The 26,194-nt window shown below is 38.2% G+C and overlaps 1 protein-coding gene across 1 annotated transcript in view; it reads left to right on the plus strand.

The window, feature by feature from the left end:
• cacna1c (calcium channel, voltage-dependent, L type, alpha 1C subunit) overlaps positions 1-25,456 on the plus strand; it is a 290,444-nt gene extending 264,988 nt beyond the window's left edge. Inside the window, exons 45-53 of the mRNA XM_047389522.1 lie at positions 5,280-5,644; positions 5,883-5,906; positions 9,408-9,536; positions 9,635-9,762; positions 9,870-9,967; positions 11,125-11,221; positions 11,407-11,515; positions 11,621-11,780; positions 14,755-25,456. Of these exons, the coding sequence (XP_047245478.1) occupies positions 5,280-5,644; positions 5,883-5,906; positions 9,408-9,536; positions 9,635-9,762; positions 9,870-9,967; positions 11,125-11,221; positions 11,407-11,515; positions 11,621-11,780; positions 14,755-15,249 (1,605 nt within the window). The 3' untranslated portion in view covers positions 15,250-25,456. The remainder of the gene's footprint in view (positions 1-5,279; positions 5,645-5,882; positions 5,907-9,407; positions 9,537-9,634; positions 9,763-9,869; positions 9,968-11,124; positions 11,222-11,406; positions 11,516-11,620; positions 11,781-14,754) is intronic.
• Positions 25,457-26,194: the final 738 nt, after the last annotated feature.

Below are 26,194 nucleotides of genomic sequence, written 5' to 3' on the forward strand. Positions count from 1 at the left end.
AATACAAATCTACAAACATCTACCAATAAAGTCTGCTATTAGGGAGCCTTAGGGTTTCTTATTCAGCTTATCTTATTCAGAAATGAAGGTGGACTGAACCAAAACTTCACATTAGCACTGTTCAACAGTGATTAGATAAGTAGTTGTTAATTATCTAATTACTTTACTCGATCAAAATAGATGGTACCGAGAAAAATAGATGAAACTGCAATGTGAGTCTAGGGTTGCCAGATATGACTGACAGTTTCCAGCCCAAACACAGCATAAAACCCACCCATCTCAATAAAACCCACCCATCTCAATAAAAACCAGCCCAAATCTCAACTCCTCTTGAACCTCATAACAAAGTATACACCGCGATGTTCATTTAAATTAAGACGTTGCGCTCAGATTTCTGTATTGCAATACTTGCAAAGAGCTTTTGAGTCATCCTCTGGAACAGGAGAAATCCACAATTTTAGTTTCGGATCAGACTCCCATTCCTTTCTGTAGTTCTTTGTATTTTTCCACTTCAGCATGATGCTGTCTCTCAACATCAAGTCAAAGCTTAAACGTAAAGGGCTTTAGCCCAGTGTACCTCAATGTAGTTTTCAGTGACACTTGATTTACCAATGATTATCACTGATTGATGATGTCAAGCTCAACAGACTCAACTAATGATATAAGTGTAGCACATATTTTACTGAAATCTGTAAGTTTGTACTTTTCCGGCCCATAATGACAACTACTTTGAGAGAAAATTCTTAAAAAACTTTCTAAACATTCGCCAATTGCAACTAGCACAAAGCAATTTTTTCCAGCCGAAAGTGTTCAGAAGAAGCCCAATTTTGCGGAACCTGCCCAATCTGGCAACACTGTGTGAGTCTTTTTAATGGCAGAGTCTGTTCAATGACAGGGGTTTCCCCAACAGTTGCCCTTCTTCATTGCATTCAGGTACAACTGTTAACCAAACCTCAAGTCAGTTTTAAACTGACTACTTTTTGAAATTCTAGAACATGCTGATAAAATAAAATTGCTGGCAGAGTATTTTAACTGCCTTTGTTTACCACTAGAAAAAACACATTTGCAAATTTCAATATTGTACTGAAGGTTGCGGTTATTTTTTGTACAGTGTACCTGACATTAATGAAGGGATAAAACTGTTTAGTGATTTTACTTTTTCAGCAGAATCATCTAATAAAATGAAGGACTATTTTGTTATCCAACTTTTTCATGATGTAATGCTTCCACCTTTTACTTAAGGTTTTGGCTTTTTTGCTGCTTTGCTTGATTAGCAACTGATGGTCTTTGCTTTGCATTTCCATTTGGTTTATTGCTATAATTATGAGAGGTGTAGACTCGAGTCACAAATTTAATGACTTTAGACTCGACTTGATGAAATCATAAAAGACTGTGGACTTGACTAAGACTTTCACATCAGTGACTTATGACATCACTTCGACATGACCTCTTTGACTTGAAAAGACTTGATATCTTACACCAAACAGAAAGAGTCTTACAAAGGAGAAGCGCTGGGCGTGCACTGGTTCCAATGTTGGTGCCACAAGCACGCTGCATCTACCGTGCTATTTACCCACTTTTCCTATACTTTCATGACAGCTACAACTCCAACAGTCGTTAAAGAAGTCATCTCACGCTCAGGTGTGTGCAATGTTGGGAAAAAGAAAAAACAAGCCATGTGCGGCATCACATAATCAACGGGTTGGCAGCTATCCAGCATAACACCATATACCATAACCATATTTTCAGACACTTTCAGTAAGATTTTAAATCCAGACCGAACTATGTGTCTCAGACCGATTCATATTTGCAAGCCTGGAGATAGCGTCATGATGGCTGTCAGCAGCTCTATTGACATTATGTACAAAATCCCAGTTTTTCTTGTCTTGATTTTCAGAGGATTTTGAAGTTCACTTTTTTGCAAAAAACACATTTTAAAATGGTTTAAATATCTTCAAACTATTAATATTCTAGTTAAATTACATAATTGGTCAAATGACTTGTTTAAAGGTGCATAGCGCAGGTTTTTAAGTTAAATATTATTTATTTTCTTTCCCATACATGTCCTTCCAATTGCCCGATATGTAAAATGAGTTATCTTCTATTTACTGCAGTTGCCTCTACAGACTAGATTAGTAAGTTCATTAGAGAGTGATTCGGGCCGAATTCTCAGGGCGTACCACGGGGTGTGGCGTGCTGCGCGCGCTTGTTTACCCCGCTATTACTATGTTGAGAGTCTCCGCCGCTATGACACTTTAGCGAGAGAAGGAGAGAACATGGGCATACATCTAACTTTCTTTCCTCAGAAGACATTATGCCTCTAAAGAACCAACTAAAGTCGCAGAGGCTGATGGCAGTTTTTTTTCTCTTCTTTCATGCGTGTCCACAACACTGGTGTCATTTAAACTTGTCGCCAGAGGGGAAAGATGTCTGCAAAAATCATGGATCTTGCGCTATGGTCCTTTAAGACCCAAAAGGAAAAGTTTAGGACTTCGACTCATCTTGAGACTTGCATATCATGACTTTAGACTCGACCTGACTAGATTCATGCTTTTACTTGGGACTTTACTCGAGACGTAGGTGGAAAGACTTGAGATAACTTGTGACTTGCAACACAATGACTTGGTCCCACCTCTGATAATTAGTAATTACTGTGAATTACAAAAGCACTGAAATTGCTTTTCTTTTTCAATTTTGTCCTGTTAGAACTGCAAACGTCAGTGTACTTTATTGGGGCTTTGTGTAATAGACCAACACAACGTGGTGCATAATTCTAAAGTGTAAGGAAAAGATTAAATAGTTTTCTAAACCTTTACAAATAAAATTCTGAAATGTGTGGCAGGCATATGTATTTTGTACCCCTGAATAAATACATTGTAGAACAGATTTTACATCTACAGGTCCTTCTCAAAATATTAGCATATTGTGATAAAGTTCATTATTTTCCATAATGTCATGATGAAAATTTAACATTCATATATTTTAGATTCATTACACACTAACTGAAATATTTCAGGTCTTTTATTGTCTTAATACGGATGATTTTGGCATACAGCTCATGAAAACCCAAAATTCCTATCTCACAAAATTAGCATATCATTAAAAGGGTCTCTAAACGAGCTATGAACCTAATCATCTGAATCAACGAGTTAACTCTAAACACCTGCAAAAGATTCCTGAGGCCTTTAAAACTCCCAGCCTGGTTCATCACTCAAAACCCCAATCATGGGTAAGACTGCCGACCTGACTGCTGTCCAGAAGGCCACTATTGACACCCTCAAGCAAGAGGGTAAGACACAGAAAGAAATTTCTGAACGAATAGGCTGTTCCCAGAGTGCTGTATCAAGGCACCTTAGTGGGATGTCTGTGGGAAGGAAAAAGTGTGGCAGAAAACGCTGCACAACGAGAAGAGGTGACCGGACCCTGAGGAAGATTGTGGAGAAGGGCCGATTCCAGACCTTGGGGGACCTGCGGAAGCAGTGGACTGAGTCTGGAGTAGAAACATCCAGAGCCACCGTGCACAGGCGTGTGCAGGAAATGGGCTACAGGTGCCGCATTCCCCAGACCTGGGCTACAGAGAAGCAGCACTGGACTGTTGCTCAGTGGTCCAAAGTACTTTTCTCGGATGAAAGCAAATTCTGCATGTCATTCGGAAATCAAGGTGCCAGAGTCTGGAGGAAGACTGGGGAGAAGGAAATGCCAAAATGACAGAAGTCCAGTGTCAAGTACCCACAGTCAGTGATGGTCCGGGGTACCGTGTCAGCTGCTGGTGTTGGTCCACTGTGTTTTATCAAGGGCAGGGTCAATGCAGCTAGCTATCAGGAGATTTTGGAGCACTTCATGCTTCCATCTGCTGAAAAGCTTTATGGAGATGAAGATTTCATTTTTCAGCACGACCTGGCACCTGCTCACAGTGCCAAAACCACTGGTAAATGGTTTACTGACCATGGTATCACTGTGCTCAATTGGCCTGCCAACTCTCCTGACCTGAACCCCATAGAGAATCTGTGGGATATTGTGAAGAGAACGTTGAGAGACTCAAGACCCAACACTCTGGATGAGCTAAAGGCCGCTATCGAAGCATCCTGGGCCTCCATAAGACCTCAGCAGTGCCACAGGCTGATTGCCTCCATGCCACGCCGCATTGAAGCAGTCATTTCTGCAAAAGGATTCCCGACCAAGTATTGAGTGCATAACTGTACATGATTATTTGAAGGTTGACGTTTTTTGTATTAAAAACACTTTTCTTTTATTGGTCGGATGAAATATGCAAATTTTGTGAGATAGGAATTTTGGGTTTTCATGAGCTGTATGCCAAAATCATCCGTATTAAGACAATAAAAGACCTGAAATATTTCAGTTAGTGTGCAATGAATCTAAAATATATGAATGTTAAATTTTCATCTTGACATTATGGAAAATAATGAACTTTATCACAATATGCTAATATTTTGAGAAGGACCTGTAGGTACAGAGACAAGTGTTTGTATCCATCAGTTTCTGTCTATTGTTTACAAAATAGCTCAAACACAGTCAAGCAGGATGATGAACATGGGGAAAAAGCAATTTTAAGGACTTGCCACAGATTCTCATTTGAATTTAGGTTTGACCTTCGAATAGGCCATTCCAAAACATGAACTATGTTTGATCCAAAGCATTTAATATAGCTCTAGCTGTATGTTTCGTGTACCCCACCCCAGTCTCAAGTATTTTTCAGCCTCTAATACTAAGAGACTAAAACAGACTTGATGGATCTAAATACTAGGATTGTCCTATATTTAGATCCAACCATCTTTCCCATTAACTTTTTCCCTGAAGAAAAGTATCCCCACAGATTGATGCTGCCACTGCAATGTTTTAACATGGAGAGGCTAACCATCACAGAACAGTTGTATTATTATACTGAGATCAAATTAGATACAGGATGACCATTTATAAATTAGATGAATAGAAAAGGTAATTATTTGCATTGGAGTTTATTCTGAGGTTCAGAGTAAAGAGGGTTAAATTTTTACTAGTGTTAAAAAATATTTATTTATTTGTTCCACTTTCTTTCACAAGTATGCATTATTCTGTTTTAGTTTTTTAAAGAAATTCCCATCACAATACAATGAGGTTTGTGGTTGTAATGTGAAAAAAATCAGAAAAAGAGAAGGGGTGTGAATATTTTCGCAAGGCACTGTTTAGCTAAAATATAGGTTGTTGATTCAAAAAGCTTTGAACTGTTCTGTGAAATTTTTTCTACCCCTATAATTTTCTCCTGTCTTTTTACATAACAGCGTACAGGTGGCTTGTTTGGCAACCACGTTAACTACTACAACCAGAGTGACGGGCGTGGGTCCTTCCCACAGTCCTTCACCACTCAGCGTCCCTTGCACATCAGCCAGAAGGGCTCTCCATGTGAAGGTGAAAGCCCATCCCATGAGAAGCTGATGGACTCGAACACCTTCACCCCTTCATCTTACTCCTCATCAGGTTCAAACGCCAATATCAACAATGCCAACAACACTGGAATGACCGGAGTGACAACCCAGGGCATCAGCCGATTGCCAAGCCCGTCCATAAGCACCGTGGACGGGCACACAGGCCAGCCACTCACACCCATCCTGCTGCCAAAATCAGCATGGTGCTTCCCTCCAAAAAGGTAAATGTAGGACATTCTTGAAATCCTCATGATAAATCTGACCGCATCTTCATGCGACTGCTCCCTCAAAGCTTCAATTTTTTCCTCTTTCATACTTTAGCCTTTAAAGCCTTCCATCATTTCAGAAACTCAACATAATTAACAAATCTACAATTTCTTCCAGACATAAATGAGTCCACTGTTTTCTTCTCTTCATCTTCGCTTTCTCTCCTTCTCTCTTGTTTCTGTTGGCAAACAGGATGTTTTATGACACCCTCATGCGGTATGTTGCCAGGGGTCAGAAAGGGAATGTGTGTGGGTTTTGTTAGCTTCCTGAGTGCGTACAGAAATAATAATATTATAATGCTTTACAAAAAAGCAAAGCTGTCAAGGTGCAACAATGGCACTTGCTGCTATCTATGCACATAATGTGGTGGTTGTTATAGCAAAGTCAGCTACCAAAGCCAGAGATGGACTGCTTGGTGCAGCGTGCCCAAACCTCTCCCGTCAAGGGCTTCTGCTGCTGCTCTTTTATTGTACATCACAGCATGTCTGGGTTAGACACAGTAGGCTTCCTTATGTGTGCAGAAACCTTATTAAATATTCAAAAGCTTGACCAATTCTTCGTCAAAAGAAAAACCTTAAAATACATGTTGTGTAATTCTTGAAACTGTAACTACATATATCACAGTATTTGACAAATCAAAATGGCAGCACTGATCTGAAATATACAGAAGCCCAGTTCTTTGGTCTTAAATATTCATAGCATTTACAAGGCATATAGGTTCAAGTCATTTGTGATTATATAGGAAAACCATTTCATTCATTTCAGTGGGATGAGGTTCACTTCAGTTTATTTCAGTACTATCCAACTCAATACATATTGCTGAGGGAAAAGAATTAGATAACCGGATTGATATGAGATGAAAAGAAATTGCCCAAGTCAAAAGTTAACAAATTACTGCCAGCTAAAGTAGACGGCAGTAAGAATTAGTTTCTAAAGCATTCTGGTCCACTGAATTTTTTATCTTGTTATTTTTTATCTTATCTCTAACCCAAATTTGATTTCAAAATTAAGATAGTCGAAAGTCATCTGCATAACAATGGACATTTATCCCTTATCATTTTTGTGTGACATCATAAGAAAAGACAAAAGAAAAGTAAATGAAGAAGAGAATTGGAACTTCCACAAATCTGGTTAATTTACAGGTACAACTTTCCGATGCATGTAGATGTCTGTAAACACCATGGGAATGGCTAGCCATCATACTGTTCAGGAGGGAGATGGGTGCTGTGTCCCAGAGATGAATGGGTTTTGGTGCAAAATGTGAGTTTTAACAATAGCAAAAGCTGTGCTGACTGAAGCTAGTAAGAGCATGACATTATCCATAGTAAAACACGTCCTGTACCAATATGGTCTCAAAGGCCACTCAAAAAAGAAGAAGCCATAAAAAGCAACTCTAAAAACAGATTATAATCTAAAATATACATACAGACAAATTCATAATTTTGTGGTCTGAAAAAGTGCAATTGAAGAATTCAAACCAAAGTACCAGGAGGAAAGAACATTATGTGAAAATATTAGAGAAACATCTCAAGACGTCAGCCACAAAGTTAAAACCTGGGTGAAAAGAGGTCTTCCAAATTGAAAATGACCATAAGCATTCCTCCAAATTAGTTTAAAAATGGCTTAAGGATAACAAAGTCAAGTTTTGAAATAACTATCATGAAGCAAATGTATGAAAATTTCTGAATTTAAAGAAAACCATCAAAACATCCTCTAAAGTTCTCAATTTTTCCTGGAATTAAGCTAGAAAAAAATGTTTTGGTAATCCTAACTGACCTTAAACAGGAAAAATGTAAGTCTGATTTAATGTGAGCTGCTGTGAAAAATGATTGTGTCATTTTATACAGTGCATGTAAACATCTGGTTAAAACTGCATAGAGCAAAGAGCACTGAACCAAGCACTGAACCCTGTGGTACTTCATACCAGCTGGTTCGTGGAACATATTTATAAATAACATATACAAACTGAAATCTGTTAGATTAAACCAGCCTAGAATATATTGTGATCCACTAGATCAAATGCAAGGCTGAGATCCAAAAGAACATTATTGGAGGATATTAGAATATCATTAGTGAGTACATTCAAAAGTGCAATTTATGTGCTACAGCAAACCTTGAATTCTAAAGTTAACCCATAATAATATATAATAATAATATAATATAATTTAATGTGTTGTAATACTTTGGTTTCCTTATCTGTGGTACATTTTCTATAAAGTTCGAAGTACACATTTTAATGATTGCATGAACCTATTCAGGAGACACTTTCCCCATATAGCTTCAGAACCAGAAAGGCTTTAGGAACATTGAAATCCTTAAAACATTAATGGATTATCCATAGCACATTCTTCTTTAATCTTAAAACAGGGTTATTTATTTGCTATTACTTACTTTTATTACATCAAAATGCTTTATTAAATCAAAATGTAAGCTTTCTGAGACTCTGTGTTTGATCTTTGTAGCAACAGGTCAGGTTCCATTTTAAATTTATCAGTCCTCTTAAAAGGTTTTTCTTGAATGCTGATCTAACCCAGAGTTTGTTGTGGAACCCTGAAATAGCTGACATTTTATTTTGTTTTTCTTCACCAGAATTTTCTGAGCAGATACTTACATTTTGCTGCTCAAATAAGTGATAAAATAGTTTGTCCACTTCAGAGTTCATTTTTGTCACATATATTGCCGACTTAGTGGGTAACTTTAAATGCTAAGACAGATTTGGGGAAATTTCCGCTTTTAAGCAAACACTGGTGAAGAAGAAAAGGACTGAAATTTAAATGTCAGAATGTTTCCTTAAAGCTGAATACTGGATTATGAAATCGATGGGACTGATAAGAAGACATCTTTGGGAGATTTTCATGATTTAAAAAAAAACACCCTTTATTGGGATGAAACAGAACTGACAGCCTTTTGACTCTGTAACTTTCCTGGAAATACTGCTCTGCTTTCAACCCCAAATCAGAAAAAACATGGATTAGACCATTTTCCATTGCCTACACTAAAGACCCAACATATTACATATTTGTAAGTGTCAGAAAAGCAGGAACGTATGCAAAAACAGGATATGCTGAGAATTTTTAAACAAAAGACACGGATGGAGTCCCAAAGTCTAATTTTCAGGAAAAGATGGTATCCTCAGACCCAGAAAGTGTTTTGAGAAAGAATATTGTAAAAATATTTCTGGTCCAAACAAAATTTGCTTCAAATTGTCTAATGTATGCTCTTTTGTACTCAAAAATAGTCAAAATAAATGTAAAAATTAAATTTGGATTTTCACATTAAAACCTGTTCTTCAATAGGGTTGTATTTAATTTCCTGTAAATCTAATGCTGTCAGACCCTTAGCCAGTAAGATTTAACTAAAAATTACTCTGTTCTTTGCTTTTCAAAGATGTCTGAATTTCAGTCTGGCTATCATTTCTCATATTCCAAGTGTTGTCTTTAGTGCTATATACATTATTGCTTTGACAAAACAGCCATAAATCCCAGCTGCTTTTCTAGAGGCTTCTCGTCCCTCCGCTGTTTCCTTTATGAAGTGAAGCCACTCCGATTTTTTAAACCCCATCCCCTGAAGCTCATTGCTGACTGTTTTGCTAATTAACTGCTTTTTATGTGTTTACATATGTTTCTCAATGTACCTCCATCTGTGATGTGTGTCTGTGTTAATTTTGTTTGTGTTTGTTTGCTTTGCTTGTTTGGTCGCTGGCCCATTTATTTGTAGCTCGGACTCGAGTGACAGTCGTCTGCCAATCATCCAGAGAGGGGAGGGGTCAACAGAGGAGACGTACGATGAGAGTTATGGTGACGACAGGGAGTACCAGGATGATGAGCACTCACTTTCCTCTGACATGTACTGCTGAATAACATTCACAGTTTAGCCTTCAGCTTGAATCTAATTAGAGTAAAAGGTCGATTTAATTTCTCTGTGTGCTTTTTTGTACCTATTAGGTTGGTGTATCACGATGAAACATGTAAACAGCTGACTCCCATGGAGGAAGCAGAAGTAGAGGAGCAAAGAGGAGGGGGAGGAGGGTGGCAGTCTCCACGAAGAGTCTTCCTCTGTCCAACAACTCTGGGTGAATGCACAATGATTCACGGACAGAAATTTGTCCAACTACGTTCTGTGTGAATATATAGGCTGTAATTTTTTTACATTTGCATTTTGTTGTGATTTGTGTGTCAGGAAGGAGATCTTCTTTCCATCTGGAGTGTCTCCGGAGACAGTCAAGGCCAGATGTCTCCCAGAAGACTGCTGTACCCTTACACCTAGTACATCACCAGGTAGTAAACATCTACAATACTATGCAAAAGTAAGCCCTTATTTTTATATGTAGCTAACAAAAAGTCAGCAAATGTTCACCATGCATTTCGAGTTTTTCTATAGATTTCTTTGGACTTTTGCTGCTTTTTTGACACATTTTCAGTCCAGTTGATAAGGTAGCTGTGTCAGGTCAGGTTTCCTAAAGATTTAACTTTTAAGATATTTGCAGTACATTGTTTAATCCACCTTTTTAATTTTCAAGCACACTCTGGACAACATACTGGCATAGTCAGGTACAAAGATTATACAGAAAATCAGCAAAGAAGCAATTAAAGTCCAAAGAAAGCATGGAAAGAGTACTGATCAAGGCCACTTTCAAAGATTACAAGAGAGTCTGGCTCCATAGAGGCAGGTAAAATGTCAGAGATTTGGGTAGTACTATATATTACACCTATATTCTCCCACAATTACAGATTACTTTCTTAGAACGTACCAAGTACTTTTTAGAACTAAAGTGGTAGTTTCAATTAGCTTAATGGTTACTTTTCTGGAATGTTTAGAGAACACCAGGTACTTGCTAGAACTTTTCAGATAGTTTTCTTATAGTGTCCAGGTAGGTTTTTTTTTTTTGCACCTTTTCAAGTTTTATGGAATTTCTGGGAAAGTAACAGGTAAGTTCCAAGATAGTAGCTGTTAAATTTCAGAAAGCACCTGGTAAGTTTCAGTAGTGTACTTGGTAAAATCTAAAAAAAAAAAAAACTGGTGATTTCCAGTTAAGATAACTGGGTAGCTCCAGAAATTATATAGTAAGTTCTATGAAAGTTCCAGGACGGCACTTGGTAAACGTTACTTGTAAAGTTCCAGGAAAGTGCCTGGCAACTTTCATGAAAGTCCCTAGGAAGTTCAAGCAAAGTTACTGGTACATCCAATGAAAGTTCATGAAAAGGTCTTGGAGAGCTAGGTACCTTTTCAGTTTCATCAATGTTTAGTAAAATTTTGGCCTGATAAGTTCCACAAAAGCTAAGGAAAGTGCCTGGTACATTTTAAGAAATAATCCTCTACCTTTTAGAAAAATACAGGCACTATTTTGTAGTGCTACTACAATTTGAAAATAGTTTTTAAACACCGCGCTTGTATTGTAACTGCCCTGTTGCCCCTCTTCTCTTTTGTCTTCCAGGCTCTGGCAGTGGCAGGATTGAGTCCCCTTTTGAGAAGGAGTCACTCACCTACCCTCTTCAGCCGGCTGTGTTCCACACCTCCAGCCAGCCCCACAGGTAGATATCAAGGGCCATCACCTAAAAAAATTATATCCTTTACCCAAAATGGACAATTGTATTCACATTTAACAAAAGGAAAATAAACAACTAAAATCGGTGTTTGAATGTTTTTTTTCCAGATAGTAATAAAACATTACTCTTGTTCTTGTAATATGTTTTTCTTCTTGTTTTGATGTTTGTAGCCCAATGCAGTGATGCCTCCTATCAGCGAGTCCCCTCTCTGAGGCTAGAGGGCTCTAATTCTCATGAAAAGCTCAATACCAGCTTGCCTTCTGTCAATTGTGGGCCCTGGTGAGACTTGCATTTAGAGAGTTTAAATGTCAAATGACAGTGATTTGTAACATAAACTCAAATGTTGTTGTTTTTAAATCAAAATATTAATACTTCCCCCCCTAGGTACAGTGACAGTAATGGGAACAGCCCAGTGGCGAGTCCTAGCCCCACGTGGGTGTCCAGTCAAAGATCACCACGGCCGGTGTCACTCACTGTGCCATCGCTTTTGGGGAAGGACCCCAGCTCACTGTCTCATGGCAGTGCAGGCAGTCTGGTGGAAGCTGTAAGTCTTTACTGCATCTCCTCTGTATATATTAGAATACATATTGAAGGAGAACAGTCTTGATTTGAAATAGTGCCTTGTGAAAGTATTCAAATCCCTTGATGTGACAGACCAACTCAAAGTAGTAAAGAATTCTGCAGTACAAAAAATATGATACAAGTTTTTCCAAAGTTTTTCAAACGTTTCAAAAGTGTTTTAGGTATATGTATTCAGCCCTCTTTACTTTGATACTTTTAAATGAAAACCTGTGCAACTAATTGCCATCGGGAAGTCACCTAATTCGTAAATAGAGTCCACCTGTGGGTAATTTAATCTCAGTAAAAATACAGCTGTTCTGTGAAGGTCTCAGAGATTTGTTAGAGAACATTAATCCACAAACAGCATCATAAAGAGCGAGGAACGCACCAGAGAGGTCCGTTTTTCAAGTTGTGGAGAAGTTTAAAGCATGTTTATGTTATAAACAAATATTTCAAGGTTTGAACATTTCACTGTGCATTGTTGTCTATTAGTCATGCACTCATCACATTTAATTTAAACAGTGATGAGTAATGAAAAGGAAAGCCATTGCTAAAAGAAAGTCATACAATAACTTGTCTGCATTTTGCCAAAAGCGATGTAGGGGACACAGCAAACTGTCAACTTTAACTGAGATATTACTTCAGTTTGCAGGACTGCTACATATTAAGGCATTCACCTAAATGGACCTACTTTCAAAATAAAACCATGCCTCAGTGAAAGACTGTTTTCCCAATCTAAGCAGAGAAGACATATTTTAAGAACTTCAACATTAAATTAGCGTCTTTAAACATTACTGATAATACTTCCTAAAGTATTCAAATATAAGTTTTTAAAAATAATTCCTGGTAAATATGGCCAACATTAATCACCATGTTAATAAACCTTTTGAAGTAAACTGTCATTCAAGGATGATTTCTGTCCTGAGTTAGAGTTCAGTTTCTATACATGTAACTTAGTATGTTCTCTTCAGGATTGGTCCGCGATATAGTTTAGACTAGGTGACACCTAGTGAAGTTGACGGTCAATTAATTTGTGAGCATCACAACTGTAATTATCACATTATCTCTCAGCAACAACAAAAATGCAATGATATAGAATTTTCTTTATTCCCAATATCAGTCTGTAGTGAAAACAATATACAGGGGTTGGACAATGAAAATGAAACACCTGTCATTTTAGTGTGGGAGGTTTCATAGCTAAATTGGACCAGCCTGGGAGCCAGTCTTCATTGATTGCACATTGCACCAGTAAGAGCAGAGTGTGAAGGTTCAATTAGCAGAATAAGAGCACAGTTTTGCTCAAAATATTGAAATGCACACAACATTATGGGTGACATACCAGAGTTCAAAAGAGGACAAATTGTTGGTGCACGTCTGCTGGCGCATCTGTGACCAAGACAGCAAGTCTTTGTGATGTATCAAGAGCCACGGTATCCATGGTAATGTCAGCATACCACCAAGAAGGACGAACCACATCCAACAGGATTAACTGTGGAGGAAGAGGAAGCTGTCTGAAAGGGATGTTCGGGTGCTAACCCGGATTGTATCCAAAAAACATAAAACCACGGCTGCCCAAATCACGGCAGAATTAAATGTGCACCTCAACTCTCCTGTTTCCACCAGAACTGTCCGTCGGGAGCTCCACAGGGTCAATATACACGGCTGGGCTGCTATAGCCAAACCTTTAGTCACACATGCCAATGCCAAACGTCGGTTTCAATGGTGCAAGGAGCGCAAATCTTGGGCTGTGGACAATGTGAAACATGTATTGTTCTCTGATGAGTCCACTTTTACTGTTTTCCCCACATCCGAGAGAGTTACGGTGTGGAGAAGCCCCAAAGAAGCGTACCACCCAGACTGTTGCATGCCCAGAGTGAAACATGGGGGTGGATCAGTGATGGTTTGGGCTGCCATATCATGGCATTCGCTTGGCCCAATACTTGTGCTAGATGGGCGCGTCACTGCCAAGGACTACCGAACCATTCTTGAGGACCATGTGCATCCAATGGTTCAAACATTGTATCCTGAAGGCGGTGCCGTGTATCGGGATGACAATGCACCAAAACACACAGCAAGACTGGTGAAAGATTGGTTTGATGAACATGAAAGTGAAGTTGAACATCTCCCATGGCCTGAACAGTCACCAGATCTAAATATTATTGAGCCACTTTGGGATGTTTTGGAGGAGCGAGTCAGGAAACGTTTTCCTCCACCAGTATCACGTAGTGACCTGGCTACCATCCTGCAAGAAGAATGGCTTAAAATCCCTCTGACCGCTGTGCAGGACTTGTATATGTCATTCCCAAGATGAATTGACGCTGTATTGGCCACAAAAGGAGGCCCTACACCATACTAATAAATTATTGTAGTCTAAAACCAGGTGTTTCAGTTTCATTGTCCAACCCCTGTATATCCCACTGACGTTATGGTTCAACTAAGCCAAAAGCAGCGTGAGAACAGGAATATGTTTGTTGGCAAGGTACGAGCTGCTTAAGTCAAACAAACATTAAGGTTTTAAGAGGAATGGAACAAAATACAGGACAAATCCTGAAAAACAAAAAACTGTTAGGGACTGCAAAACACCTGAGAGTGGAGTGAAGGTTCTCCTTCCAGCAGGGCAATGAAGATAAACAGCAAGAGCCATGCCCACAGTCCAGACGTTTATACAATTGATGATCTTTGGCAAGATTTAAAAATTGCTGTACACAGATGCTCTCTGACTGAGTTTATAGCTATTTTGTAAAGAAGGCTGGGCTAAATGTTTACTCCCCAAAGTCTTACAGGGTTAATTGCAGCATAAGCTGGCTCAACAAAGTATTGACTCAGGGGACCTGAATAGATATGCATGCAATTATTGATACTTTTCCTTTCATTTCATAATTATGCATGTCCAATAAATAATAACTCTTCTCTCTGTCTCCTCCCTTTTTGTCCCTTTTATACACTTTGTTTCAAAGGTTCTCATATCAGAAGGTTTGGGTCATTTTGCCCAGGACCCTTTGTTCATTGAGGCAACCAAAGCCGAGTTGGCTGATGCTTGCGACATGACCATTGAGGAGATGGAGCACGCAGCCAGCAACATTCTTAACGGCAACACAGCCACACACCCCACATCCAGTACCTCTTCCACCTCTCAGCACAGCCCGAACGGCAGCCTCCCCTGCCACAATGCAGCGGCAGCAGCTGCAACGCACAGGAACCCAGTTGTTGGCTTGATTCCTTGTGACGCTGGGGCAGAGGCTGGAGGAGGCAGGGGCTACATCCATGGTCCATCCTCTACAGAGGAGCGGCAGGAACTGCTAACTAGAGGGGGAGGGCGAGAAGAGGAGGAGGAAGAGGCAGATGTGAGGGAAGAGAGGCCCCACAGAAGTTCAGCTGTGGTTGCAGGAGCGCAGCAGAAAAACAGCAGGCTTTTGGAGGATGAAGATTTGGAATGTGTGACAAGCTTGTAGGTGCCACCTCAGCAGCTTTGATCAGCAAACTACCCCTCTGGTGCCATCAGACGCTGAGGTTTCTCCGTGCTGGCAAACAGTGCGTTGGCTGGTTAGCTCCCTCTGTCACTCTGGACAATGGCGGCCAGCGATGCACCTTTAACACAACAAGACTTTGTCCGGTCTAACTGAGTTAGTATGTGCGTCTGCAGTAAAGTATACCAGACTATATACTATCTGAGTGTGTGCTTCTGTGTGTCTGTGTGTGTGTTTTTCTCTATTTGTACTCGTATGTGTGTGTTCACCACACATGTCAGAGTGTGGCTCTAAAGTGCCTCACAGTTTTATCATGTCCTCAATGTGGGATGAGCAGGAAAATGGAGACAAGCAAAAAAAAGATGAAGGACAGACTGAACGGCAGAAAGATCAAAGAAGCAGGAAGTCATTTTATGGACTTGCTACTATTGAGATCGTATGTTAATGTTTTCATTTCTTATGCCTAATTTAGTGGTGTGTTATTGTTGTTTGACTGGCCGCCATAACGCCAGGTGGGGGACCAGAGACCAAGTCATGGAGGGTCACTTGAGGATTACCATCTGACCACAGTCCACCTGTGGTCAAAGGTCGACTCCTTCTTCGCTCAACGATGATGAAGCGCTGTATTGTGTAAAACAGGGGTGAGAATTCCCTGTTTAAATCTCATTTCTCCTTCTCTTCCAAAGCTTTTGGAAGCTGGAGCAACAGCCCTGCCAGCCTGAGAGTGAATTTAGGGTGACGCATCAACCCCGGCCAGGTGTGGGAGGGAGGATTGAAGGGATGATTCAACAGCCAGAACAGGGCTGTTACAGAAAGGGTGGAAGTGTCTTGGCCAACAGAGAGCTAGCAGGCACTTTTTTCTCAGCTGGTCAGTAAGAGTGCAGCGTGAGACAAACTCACCTCGACGTAGCTCCACCCCATCCACCCTTTTCCTCGTTTGTTTGCCCCAAACAGGAAACGAGAGGAGTGACCGGAGACAGAAAGCCCCCCTTTCTCTGCCTCATACCTCACTGTTCCTCACTCCATTTTCTATCCTTCCTCCCTCTCTTTGCAATCCTACTACCACACAACCCTTATTGCTGGATTTCTTTGTGTTGTTCAGCATTTGGGGAGGCATATGTTTGTCATGCAGGGTGACCAAGATGGTAGAGTGGAGGAGAGAACAGGAGTGATCGATTGCAAAGAAAGAAAAAACAGACCCTGGTCATGGGGGGGGGGGGTCCGCAACAGATCTGGCGTCAATCAACCTCACTTCCCTCTCCAGGGCACCTCCTCTTCTTGTCAACTTGGAATCCTGTCAGATTTGCTGCCACACACTCTTTCTACAGACCGCGCCCACTATGTATTTAACAGTTCAATATTGTGCAAAACTTGCTAGCCATGACAATATTTTGTTTTATATTCATGACTATTGTTTTAATTTATCTTTGATTTATTTGCACAATCGGGGTGCTGGTCCCATAAATGTATTTTTGCTCAGTTTATTTTTAGGAAAACTTTTTTTAGAGGTTTTAAGTATCGAAGCAGGGCGTAGTGTGTGTGTTCGAGTGCAAAACTATAAATGTGCGTGCATATGCGTGTCTGCGTTTTAGTACAACTTATGAGTGTGTGAGACAGTGTGTGTGTGGGGGGGTCTTTCTCTCTATCTGTATGCACCTTTTACAGATTCTATTTATTTATTTATTTTTTCCAGAAGAGAAAATCTGTGGGAATATGTGTGTGTGTGTGCGTGTCTGGTTTCCTGTATACTATAAAAAGCTGATTTTAAGCCAATACAGTAAATTAAGGTAGCATTACAAGTATGTTTTATGTGTGCGAGAGAGGTGTCTGTGTAGTAATGGGCCTCCTTAACACAGGGTTACAGCAAACAGGTCATAGGTAGAGTGAGTTCTGCAGTCAGGTCAGACTAAGGATTAATAACTGTATTGTATTTGGCCAAAGGCTAGGAAGCCTTTTTACTTAGGGATGTCCAGATCCGGAATATTTGCCTCCAATAAACAATACAAAATATTTCAGAATAGACATTTGCCAAAACGGGATCACAGTCCAATAGTACATTAAGACTGATGTCATGTATATGCCTAAAAGACAGTCATTTATGATTAATTATGATTAATCGCATTTTAAAAAATAGCCTAAAACAATGTGCAAATAGAAAAAGATCAAGAACAGACGGGAAACATTAGTCATTAGTCATCATTGACATCTATCAGTCTAAAGAGGATTACATTTCCAAGTCATTTCCAGACTCCAGAAAACCACCAGGGGAGCCATTATCCACAAATGAGGAAAACACAGAACAGTGATGAATCTTTCCAGGAGTGGCAGGAGAAATTATCATTTATAAAACGGCATTTTGTATTCACTCAGGTAATCTTTTTTAGTGATATTAACGTTTTTTTGGTAATCTGAAACATTTAATGTGGCAAAAAAAGCAAAAGCAGATTAAATCTGTAAGGAGTACTTGACACAACCCACTTCTGTATTGATTTAAAATGGCAGAAATACAATTCAGTATTGTAGGGCATGTGTGGCAACTTAATTTAACTTACCAATGACACTTGAGACACAATGTTAGCAGGGTCTATTTTTCTTGACAGCAACAGATATTTCGTCTCTAAAAGCGTTTCTGCAGAACCATCTTATGTTTTCAAGATATTTCTGACTTGGCACATACAGATACAGTCTTCAGTAAGCTCACATGTTGCTTATGCTTATGTTTTCTTGTAGAACAGATTACTGTAGTGCTAAGTTGTTGCTAGCAGGTTTACTCTGTTTTGTTAAGATTTGTTTATAATGTGGCTCCGGTTAATTGTCTCTGGACTAGACTTTCATAAATTTTGCACTCTGATTAGGACATCTAAATTCTACCATATTGGAAAAGGTGAAAAAACACATTTTATTTAGATAAACAAAATAAATTGCATTGTCCACAATAGTAGTTTTGCAAGCCATGTGATACAAAAATAGGCGGTAAATTTTAGTAGGCTGTGCAAAAACAGTACGGTAAAATGACTGGTCTCAGGAGTTGAATTCAGTGCTCGGACTCGGGACATTCCTAATTATAACAGTTGCACTTGACCTTATTCATAATTTCTGAACAACAGAAACGTTGAAATTTTTACTGCCACAGTGACCCATCCATGAATAATTAGGGCTGTTGCCCAGATGCTGCAAGACTTCTTAATAAAACCTTTGTTTGAGACCCATATCAAAAATGTTTATTCACTAACACACAATAGAGAAACATGGATTTTCTGTGTGATTTCATTCACTGGTTAAATTGGTTGCTGGATAAATTGTAATAAAAGCTAGAGTCATTTATTTAGTATGATTGTGGTTGAGGAAAACTGGTAAATTTGTCAGCTTGAAGGGTGAAACTGCTGTAAGAGTTCTTTCTGTCTCTTTGAAAACTAGGTAGCAGGCAATTTTTTATATTAAATTCACATTTATTATTTAATAGTAATGTGGATCTATTTGAGACAAGGTCATAGCAGGTTGTGCTTTGAGATGCCTCTTTGAAATGTTTTTTTAATTAACACAACTTAGAGCTGTAATTGCAATTCTAATGTAAGGAGAACAAATTAAAATAACTAAACTTTAGCTCAGACATAAATACATCAACACACTTGATTGAAACAGCTAAAGCTCAACCAAAGTAATTCATATGTTTTTGTCAAAGTACTTTTGACAACAGTAGTTTTAAGTAAATTCCAACATGTTGCAGAAGCCTCTGCAGTCCAATGGCCCATTTTTCTAAATAAAACTGAAATAAATAATATTTACAGCTCACACAGAAACAGCATCAGATATCAACATATGCCTAAAGGTTTTTTTATTTTTATTTTTTGGATTTTCCATCACTGTTGAGCTCTACATGTGATGCAGAGCAGGTTTGTGGCAGCGAAGAGTATGCATAAACACACTGCCATACACTACATCCTGTGCCAGTAACCGACTTGTGTCATTATTATGCAATCTAAATGTGAATGTTGAGAGTGTTTATAGCTGCAGTGCTGTTGTTTTGTGTTTTTAATCATATTGTTACTCCTGGGGAAGTCTGTGTTCTAACCTTCCCAAACGTCTGCAGGAGTTTGTGGCTTCTGTAAAGCATTTCTTTTAGTTTATCTGAACACTTCCCAATTGGCAACCCAAACTGAAAGGTCATTTCTTGGCAGTTTGTTCAATTATGTTTTCAGCTGTTTCAACTGAATGTCTAAAAGTTGGGGATACCGATTAGGACATGGTTTGTTTGAATCGAGAGCAGCATTTGAATTTAGATAAAAGAAGCACTGTCATCATTGTCTTGAGGTTTCTATTGTTTGGTTTAAATAGATTGAAAGAATCTACTCTTAAATATTTATACTTATCTACTGAAAGATCTGGAGACGGTCTCAAATACAGATGTTATATATACTGTAATTTATTTTTGCTGAAAAATCTTTCACTTCTTTTATCCCAACATATGCACAGAGCAGCCTCGGCATATCAGAAGTGCCCCCACCAGGCTTGGTTTGTGTCTTTTTTTTTTTTACCAGTGTGAGAGATTCAGAGCCTTGTGGCGTCCCTGTGTAAAGTCGAGCAGCACTGCCGTCAGCATGACCGTTGAGGTGTTATGTTGCAGTATAACGATATGAGCAGGTGGAAACCTGCAATCCACAAGATATGCAAAACAATGCAATAACTATGACTGTGTACAAGGTTCCTGAAGTAAACATGTGTGAAAGTCTATCATTAACTCAGTGGTTTCCACATCTGAACAAAACCTAACATACTTGAAATCAGGTACTTTATAGTGCAGTATAGTTATGTTGTATTTATCTGTCTTTCCCGCTGTAGGGTTTTGGTTGAGACAGTGATCTGACACCAGTGTTTTTCCTGCAGCTTAATTGCAAAATAGTTTCTCACAGTTGAGTCACCATGAAAAAAGTATTTGTTGTTTCTGAAGAAGCAGCAAAAGCAGCTGGCTTCAGGTTCCTGTCTCAGGACCTTTTGGCTGCATCTGTTTATTGTGTTTTTGCTTTTTAGGTGTATTTTTGAATGAATTAAGCTCTGTGGTTCAGCTTCATCAGCGCTGAATGAAGTTTGCATGTTGATTAGTTGTTTCATACTCATTATGTATCATATCACCTTTATAAACAGTAGCATTTTCTACCTATAGTGCACATAACAGTGATTAACGACAGCATTGGACTTTAAAGCGGCAGAGGGGATATCTGGAAGATGATTTTGCATATCTTGTGTCTCATGGGCTCATTTTATACTTTCTGATACTCAAGCCCAAGGTACAGACATATGTTAAAACATGAGAACACAGAAGACATCACCTCCCAAGCCCAACAAGGCATTTCTTTATATTTTGCCTGTTGTTTTGTCTTTAATACTTTCCTCTGCACACCAATAGAAGATTAACCAGTGAAAAATGTTTCTAGTAAAAGGACCAAAACGCTGATATTGTCCTCATAAAACACAGCATTTTTATTAGTCCTATAGTAACTATGTGGCTACAATGACAATTTGCATGATTATTACAAGTATTATTAATTTAAAGCATCAAACATTTTTTTCTGTTTTTTGCACCGGTTTTGCCCACCAAATGAAAACGGTGGATCTGTTACATCATTAAGCCAGTATTTACTCCAGTGTGTCATAAATCACTTCTGTCGTATACATTTGGAGTAGCAGTGTGTCAGACTGATACAGTATGCTCTGTCCATGCATTAATGACAATTACTCCCTCTGCAGGCCAAAGTGAAATAACATGCTCAAATGAAAGTCAAGGTCAGAATGATGACAATCTATTTGATAGATGATGGCAATGGAAAGGTTATTTGGGATATGTATTTGAGGGAATGATGATTCAGTTCCATTATGGTAGGATTTTTTGGGTGGTTAAAGTTTTAACATGGTGAACTATATATTAAAATAACATTTTACGTGCATGAGGTTCTCTCTCGTTTAGAGGTATAAGGTATTGGTCCTATATAGCTGATTATATCTTTTGTCTCACCACTAGCTAATGATTGTATATTTTTATACACTATATATATATATATAGCAAACATTTATACAGATACAAATATTTAATCACCAGAATGTTAAAATAAGGAGCAGAAAAGGGACCTACGTGAGAATATATTTGGGTTGGATGTCTTCTTTAGGCCTAATGATAGATGGAAGTCCCAACTTTGTTGACTGTATTTTTAACCAAAAGTAAAACCTGAAATAATGTAGAAAAATATAACATTGTTTATTGTCACACCTGATAAGATTGCAAAGAGATGCGAAGATTTTCGGAACATTTCCAGAAATTTTGAAAATGCTACAAATTGGAAGATTTTCATGGGAATTGATTCTAATAAATAGGGAATTAATGGATAAAAATAAAAAAAACTGTTTTGCCATAGCATACATACATCAGACATATGCCCGTTAAACATTAATACCACACATTAAACAGGTTTACCCAATAATATAATTAACACAGACTTCATGTTAAGTAGTTCCAAGGACTCAAATGTGGTACTAATATTCTGGTGGTCTGGGCTAAGACATGTGGTCTTAAGGGTCCAGGGTTCTAGAAATCATCTGTGGATGTATTAGAAGAATATGTAAGGGGCTTAGCATCATTCCTCCCTGCAGTATGAAATATGATTGTTTCAGGCAAGATTCTGCTAAAAATTTATATTTTCCAAAACTAAATAAAAAAATTCCTGTTAAGAGCCAACCGTTGGTAGTTAAAATTTTAGCTTCATTCCCATTATTTCTCATAAAATCCTGCTAATTCCCATGGAGAGTTTCCAACTTTGAAAATTCTTGAAATATTGCAACTACATTGTGTATAATTTTTACATAAAATATGAAACAGGAGGCCCTCTGTTTAAATGTTAGACATCAGGGGATTTTTGCAAGACAAATGACAAATACTCGTCTATTTTAATCAGCCAACATATTTCAAATCTAACATGCTTTTGCTTGCATTTGTCTTCAATACGTCAACCTACCAGGAGCCTGTCCGCACAGGTCAGGGTCTGCTCATAAACTCCAACTGTAGCACTGAGAGACGCGCCTCTCTCCAAGTAGTCTCACATCAGCAAAACACATATTATACTAGCAACAAACCAAAAAAATCAACCTCTAAAAGGACTAGATTTCCATATATTGTGAATCATAATTGTGTAGCTTCTATGCTTATCCTCCAAGGTGAATTTGGAGGACTTGAACTACATCTGTATAGATTTTTACCTGCATTTTTTTGCAGTCTAGAAAGCAACATACATGTGGGTTAATGTCTGGCTAGTTCATTTTAGCAATATTATACTATTGCTACTTTTTACACTATAGGTTCCAGACGTAGAATCAGAATAAATGGCCATTTATTTCAAAGGTGTTAAAAGGATTTTTTCTGTTTATTGAACATGTTGGATTTAACCCTAGATTTGAAGCTGATTTTCTTTTGGCAAAGTTGATCTGAATCTAGCCATATTTCTGTGGCAGACGGACGGACTGAGAGTTTTAATGATGATAGTGGAAAGCTGCTGTGTATTATTTAAAAACACATAAAATCTTAAAGTATTACAGAGTTTTCCATTTTTACAAGCTTGAGGCTGGGAGAGAATTTTCCTCACATTTCTTCATGTGGATCTACCATTGTTTGCAACAGAAGCGCTTTATATTTTTCTTGTAAATCAAAGTCTTTGTTGTTCATGGTAAATCATGACAACATATTTTAAGATTGCTATTTTGAATAGAGATTTTATTATCTTTTCTAGGTAAAGTTAGCATAGCCTGTTGATGAAGAAATCTAATTAGAACACCGATTCTCCTTTTGCTGGAGGCCAAAAAGAAACATCTGTGTGTTGTTTGCTGTACAGTTATTTTGATTGTGTTATTGATAAAGCAGACAAAAAGAGGACAGAAAGTAAAAGATGGGGTATATTAATATATATAAACGGTTTTAATGAAATTGATGTATTTTAGATATTAAATTATAGAAATATATGAAATTATAAAATGTAAAAGGGCAGTTTGCTGCAGGATGCTACATTTTGTTGTATGATTTTGATGTTTAAATTAAAAAAAAAACATCAGGTTTTCAGATCCCGGGTTGTGAGAGTTTGGGAATTCTGCAGATGTTGGCCTTTTTTATTTTTGACCTAGAGGACAGTTCTTTTCCTGGTTTTATCACTAACATGAGGCTTCCATTCAATTGACAGATAAACACTGATAAGTTTATTTTCTGCAACAACATTTTGTTACAAGTCGTTGCTTGTGCAAAAAATGTAATCTTAAATACGTGTTTATTGATCATGTGGAAGTACAGCTGAAAGCAGTGCAGGATGCTGCCAAAACTGTACTGGGATGATGTTTGGAAGGTATGTCAGAGTAACACATATACATAAACACGGTTAATCTACAATTTGTTGAAGTATATTGTTTTTTGGGGGGAGGGTGGGGTTTGTCAATGTGCTAATTCTTTACTGAGCATATCAGAAGTTGGTGGTGATGAGCTGCCAGCATCCTTTTACTCTGGAGGCAACAGAAGAGATTTGCTTGTACTGTAGGATTAAAGCAGCATGCAGAATAACTATGTATAAATCACTCATTGTGTAGCACCAAATACATCAGCACCTTTATTTCAATACTTAGGATGACTGTTTTAATGGGTCCTGGAAAGCATTGTGCTTCTCCCTTTGATTTCGTTTTTTACATTTATGCAAAACTTTAAGTAAACCCCACAGGTCTGGCACCAAGACTGCTTTTTTTGGAGATTAATTCCACACAGAGACTCCCTTTTATTTATAACATTGAATACAACACAGTGTCTGTGTAATGCAGATCAATGAATTAGACCACAGAGGCATGAGAGCAGCTTAGTTCTCATCCTCATTAGAATTGAATGTTTCTGCTTGTATTTGTCTCTCACTGCTGATTTTACACATAAGAGCTAATTTATGTTGCACCAAAAATAACAAAAAAAATCAACAAAAGTATCCATTGAATGTAGGAGACGGTGATGATCTTGCTGTAAAGGTTTTGGGTGAGGAAACAGTATTTTATAGCCAATTATCTTAACCCCCAAAGTCAAAGAAGGATTAAAGTATTGTTGTCACTTAGGTCTCTGTAGGTGCTTTTCTTCTTTAGAGCACCGAGTCAGAAACATATATGCCTTGTGTGTCTTGTGAGAAAATGCAGCTTTATCAGTGTTTTCATTGAGTCATCTTCAGCAGCACGAGATCCAGAGCTCCATATAAGGTAAATGTTAAGAAAAGCCCTTTTTTATTCCTTCATCACCCGAGTGAATTGCAGAGGTGCGCGGGTCTGCTCTCCTGTCAGCAGTGTCTTATAGTCTTATTTGTGTATTCAGTCACTACTCATGCAAAGCGTTAAAGGGCAATTACTGATAGGACTGAGGAGTTTGCTTTTTATTCATCTGAAAGATGTTTAGCATCAATCTTTTTTTCTTTTGGAGGGAGGTGATCACACTGAGACCAATTTGTTGTAATGTTAGTAATGGCGCTACTGTTAAATGTGATATTAACTTACAGCACTATTTATGGTCTAAATAATGAATTACAGTATGCTATTGTGCTTGGTAGCTTTGGAGGCAGGTGGCCATTTTTGTAGTCCTTGAACATAAGCCACTCCCCCGTCACAGCAGGTGGAATTCCATTGGTAATAATTTTGAAAAGTGACACTGGCCCAACATCATTTAGGTTCCTTTAGTCACTTTCTCTTAGGGTTGACTGCATGATGTCTTAGTTTACACACTTTATTTTCTTCTTCTCTTTCTTTTTTTCTAAAGATAAATTCTTTTTTTATTCTGTCCATTTAATTTAGGCATTAGAAAGGGAAAGAATACAAATTAAATAAACCCGAATATTAATTCAATCACTTTTTCTACTCCTATTTTCCATAAAAAGTGAAGTGAAAAAAAATTAATAAAAAAGTTGATTTGTAAATAAGTTATGTACAGTTTGTATCTGTAACTTGTCAGTCTGTCATTGGTGACAGAGTCTGTCTTGCTTATAACGCACGCTACCAGTAAATAAAAAAGGAAAAAGTATATTTAGACTGTATGGTCCCTTGAAAGCAAGTTTTAAATTAATATCTGATGTATATTCCTGTAACATTGCATTTTTATCTGAGGAATGATGTTATTAAACATTGCAAATAAATTGCATTTCCTACAGCTGTGTGTTGCTCTTCTTTCCATATGTGTCACACAACCCCAGCTGCCTACAGTCCTCCAGGTAGGCTGGTGTTAGTCACCTCTAACTTCTGGATATTTTAGACATTCTTCCAAAAGGTCCTCACAATAGTTTGCTGGAATTTAGGCCCATTCCTCCTGGTAGAACTGGTGTAACTAAATACATTTTGTAGACCACCTTGCTCCTACACCATTTCATCTCTACCCACAAATGTTCTATGAGCAGTGCCTCTCACATTTGGGCCTTCTTCAAAAAAAGATACACCAAACCCAATTGTAAATTGAAGAGTCCACACACGAAAATAAACCTGTCGAGCTTTTGGAACTCGGTTCAACGAGACAAAATAAACATACTAATAATATTTCTGAAGCAAAAACAGACCAAAGACAATGCACTCACCATTAAGTTGAATCTTCCATTTGGTCCCAAAATGTCGTTGTGGTCGCTTAAGACTATTGTATTTAATGTTTGGTGCAGCTTTAATAAATAAAAAAATAGTTTTAAAGGGTTTCCAGTTCGTTTCCCCTCGGTCCAAATATTTCTTCCAGCACCAGAAGCTCCTGAGCCGTACTGCCCGCAAGTCTGGAAGCGTCATTTCTTTTTTTCTCAGCTGCTAACCCGAAAATGGCGAACATTTTCAGGGCTTTAAAGAGCATATTCAACGAAAACGTTTTGAAAACACATTTTTAATATAGTTTAATTTTCTTATAAAGGAAAAA

The sequence above is a fragment of the Girardinichthys multiradiatus genome, chromosome 17 (assembly GCF_021462225.1).
Source record: "Girardinichthys multiradiatus isolate DD_20200921_A chromosome 17, DD_fGirMul_XY1, whole genome shotgun sequence".
NCBI classification, from domain to species: Eukaryota; Metazoa; Chordata; class Actinopteri; order Cyprinodontiformes; family Goodeidae; genus Girardinichthys; species Girardinichthys multiradiatus.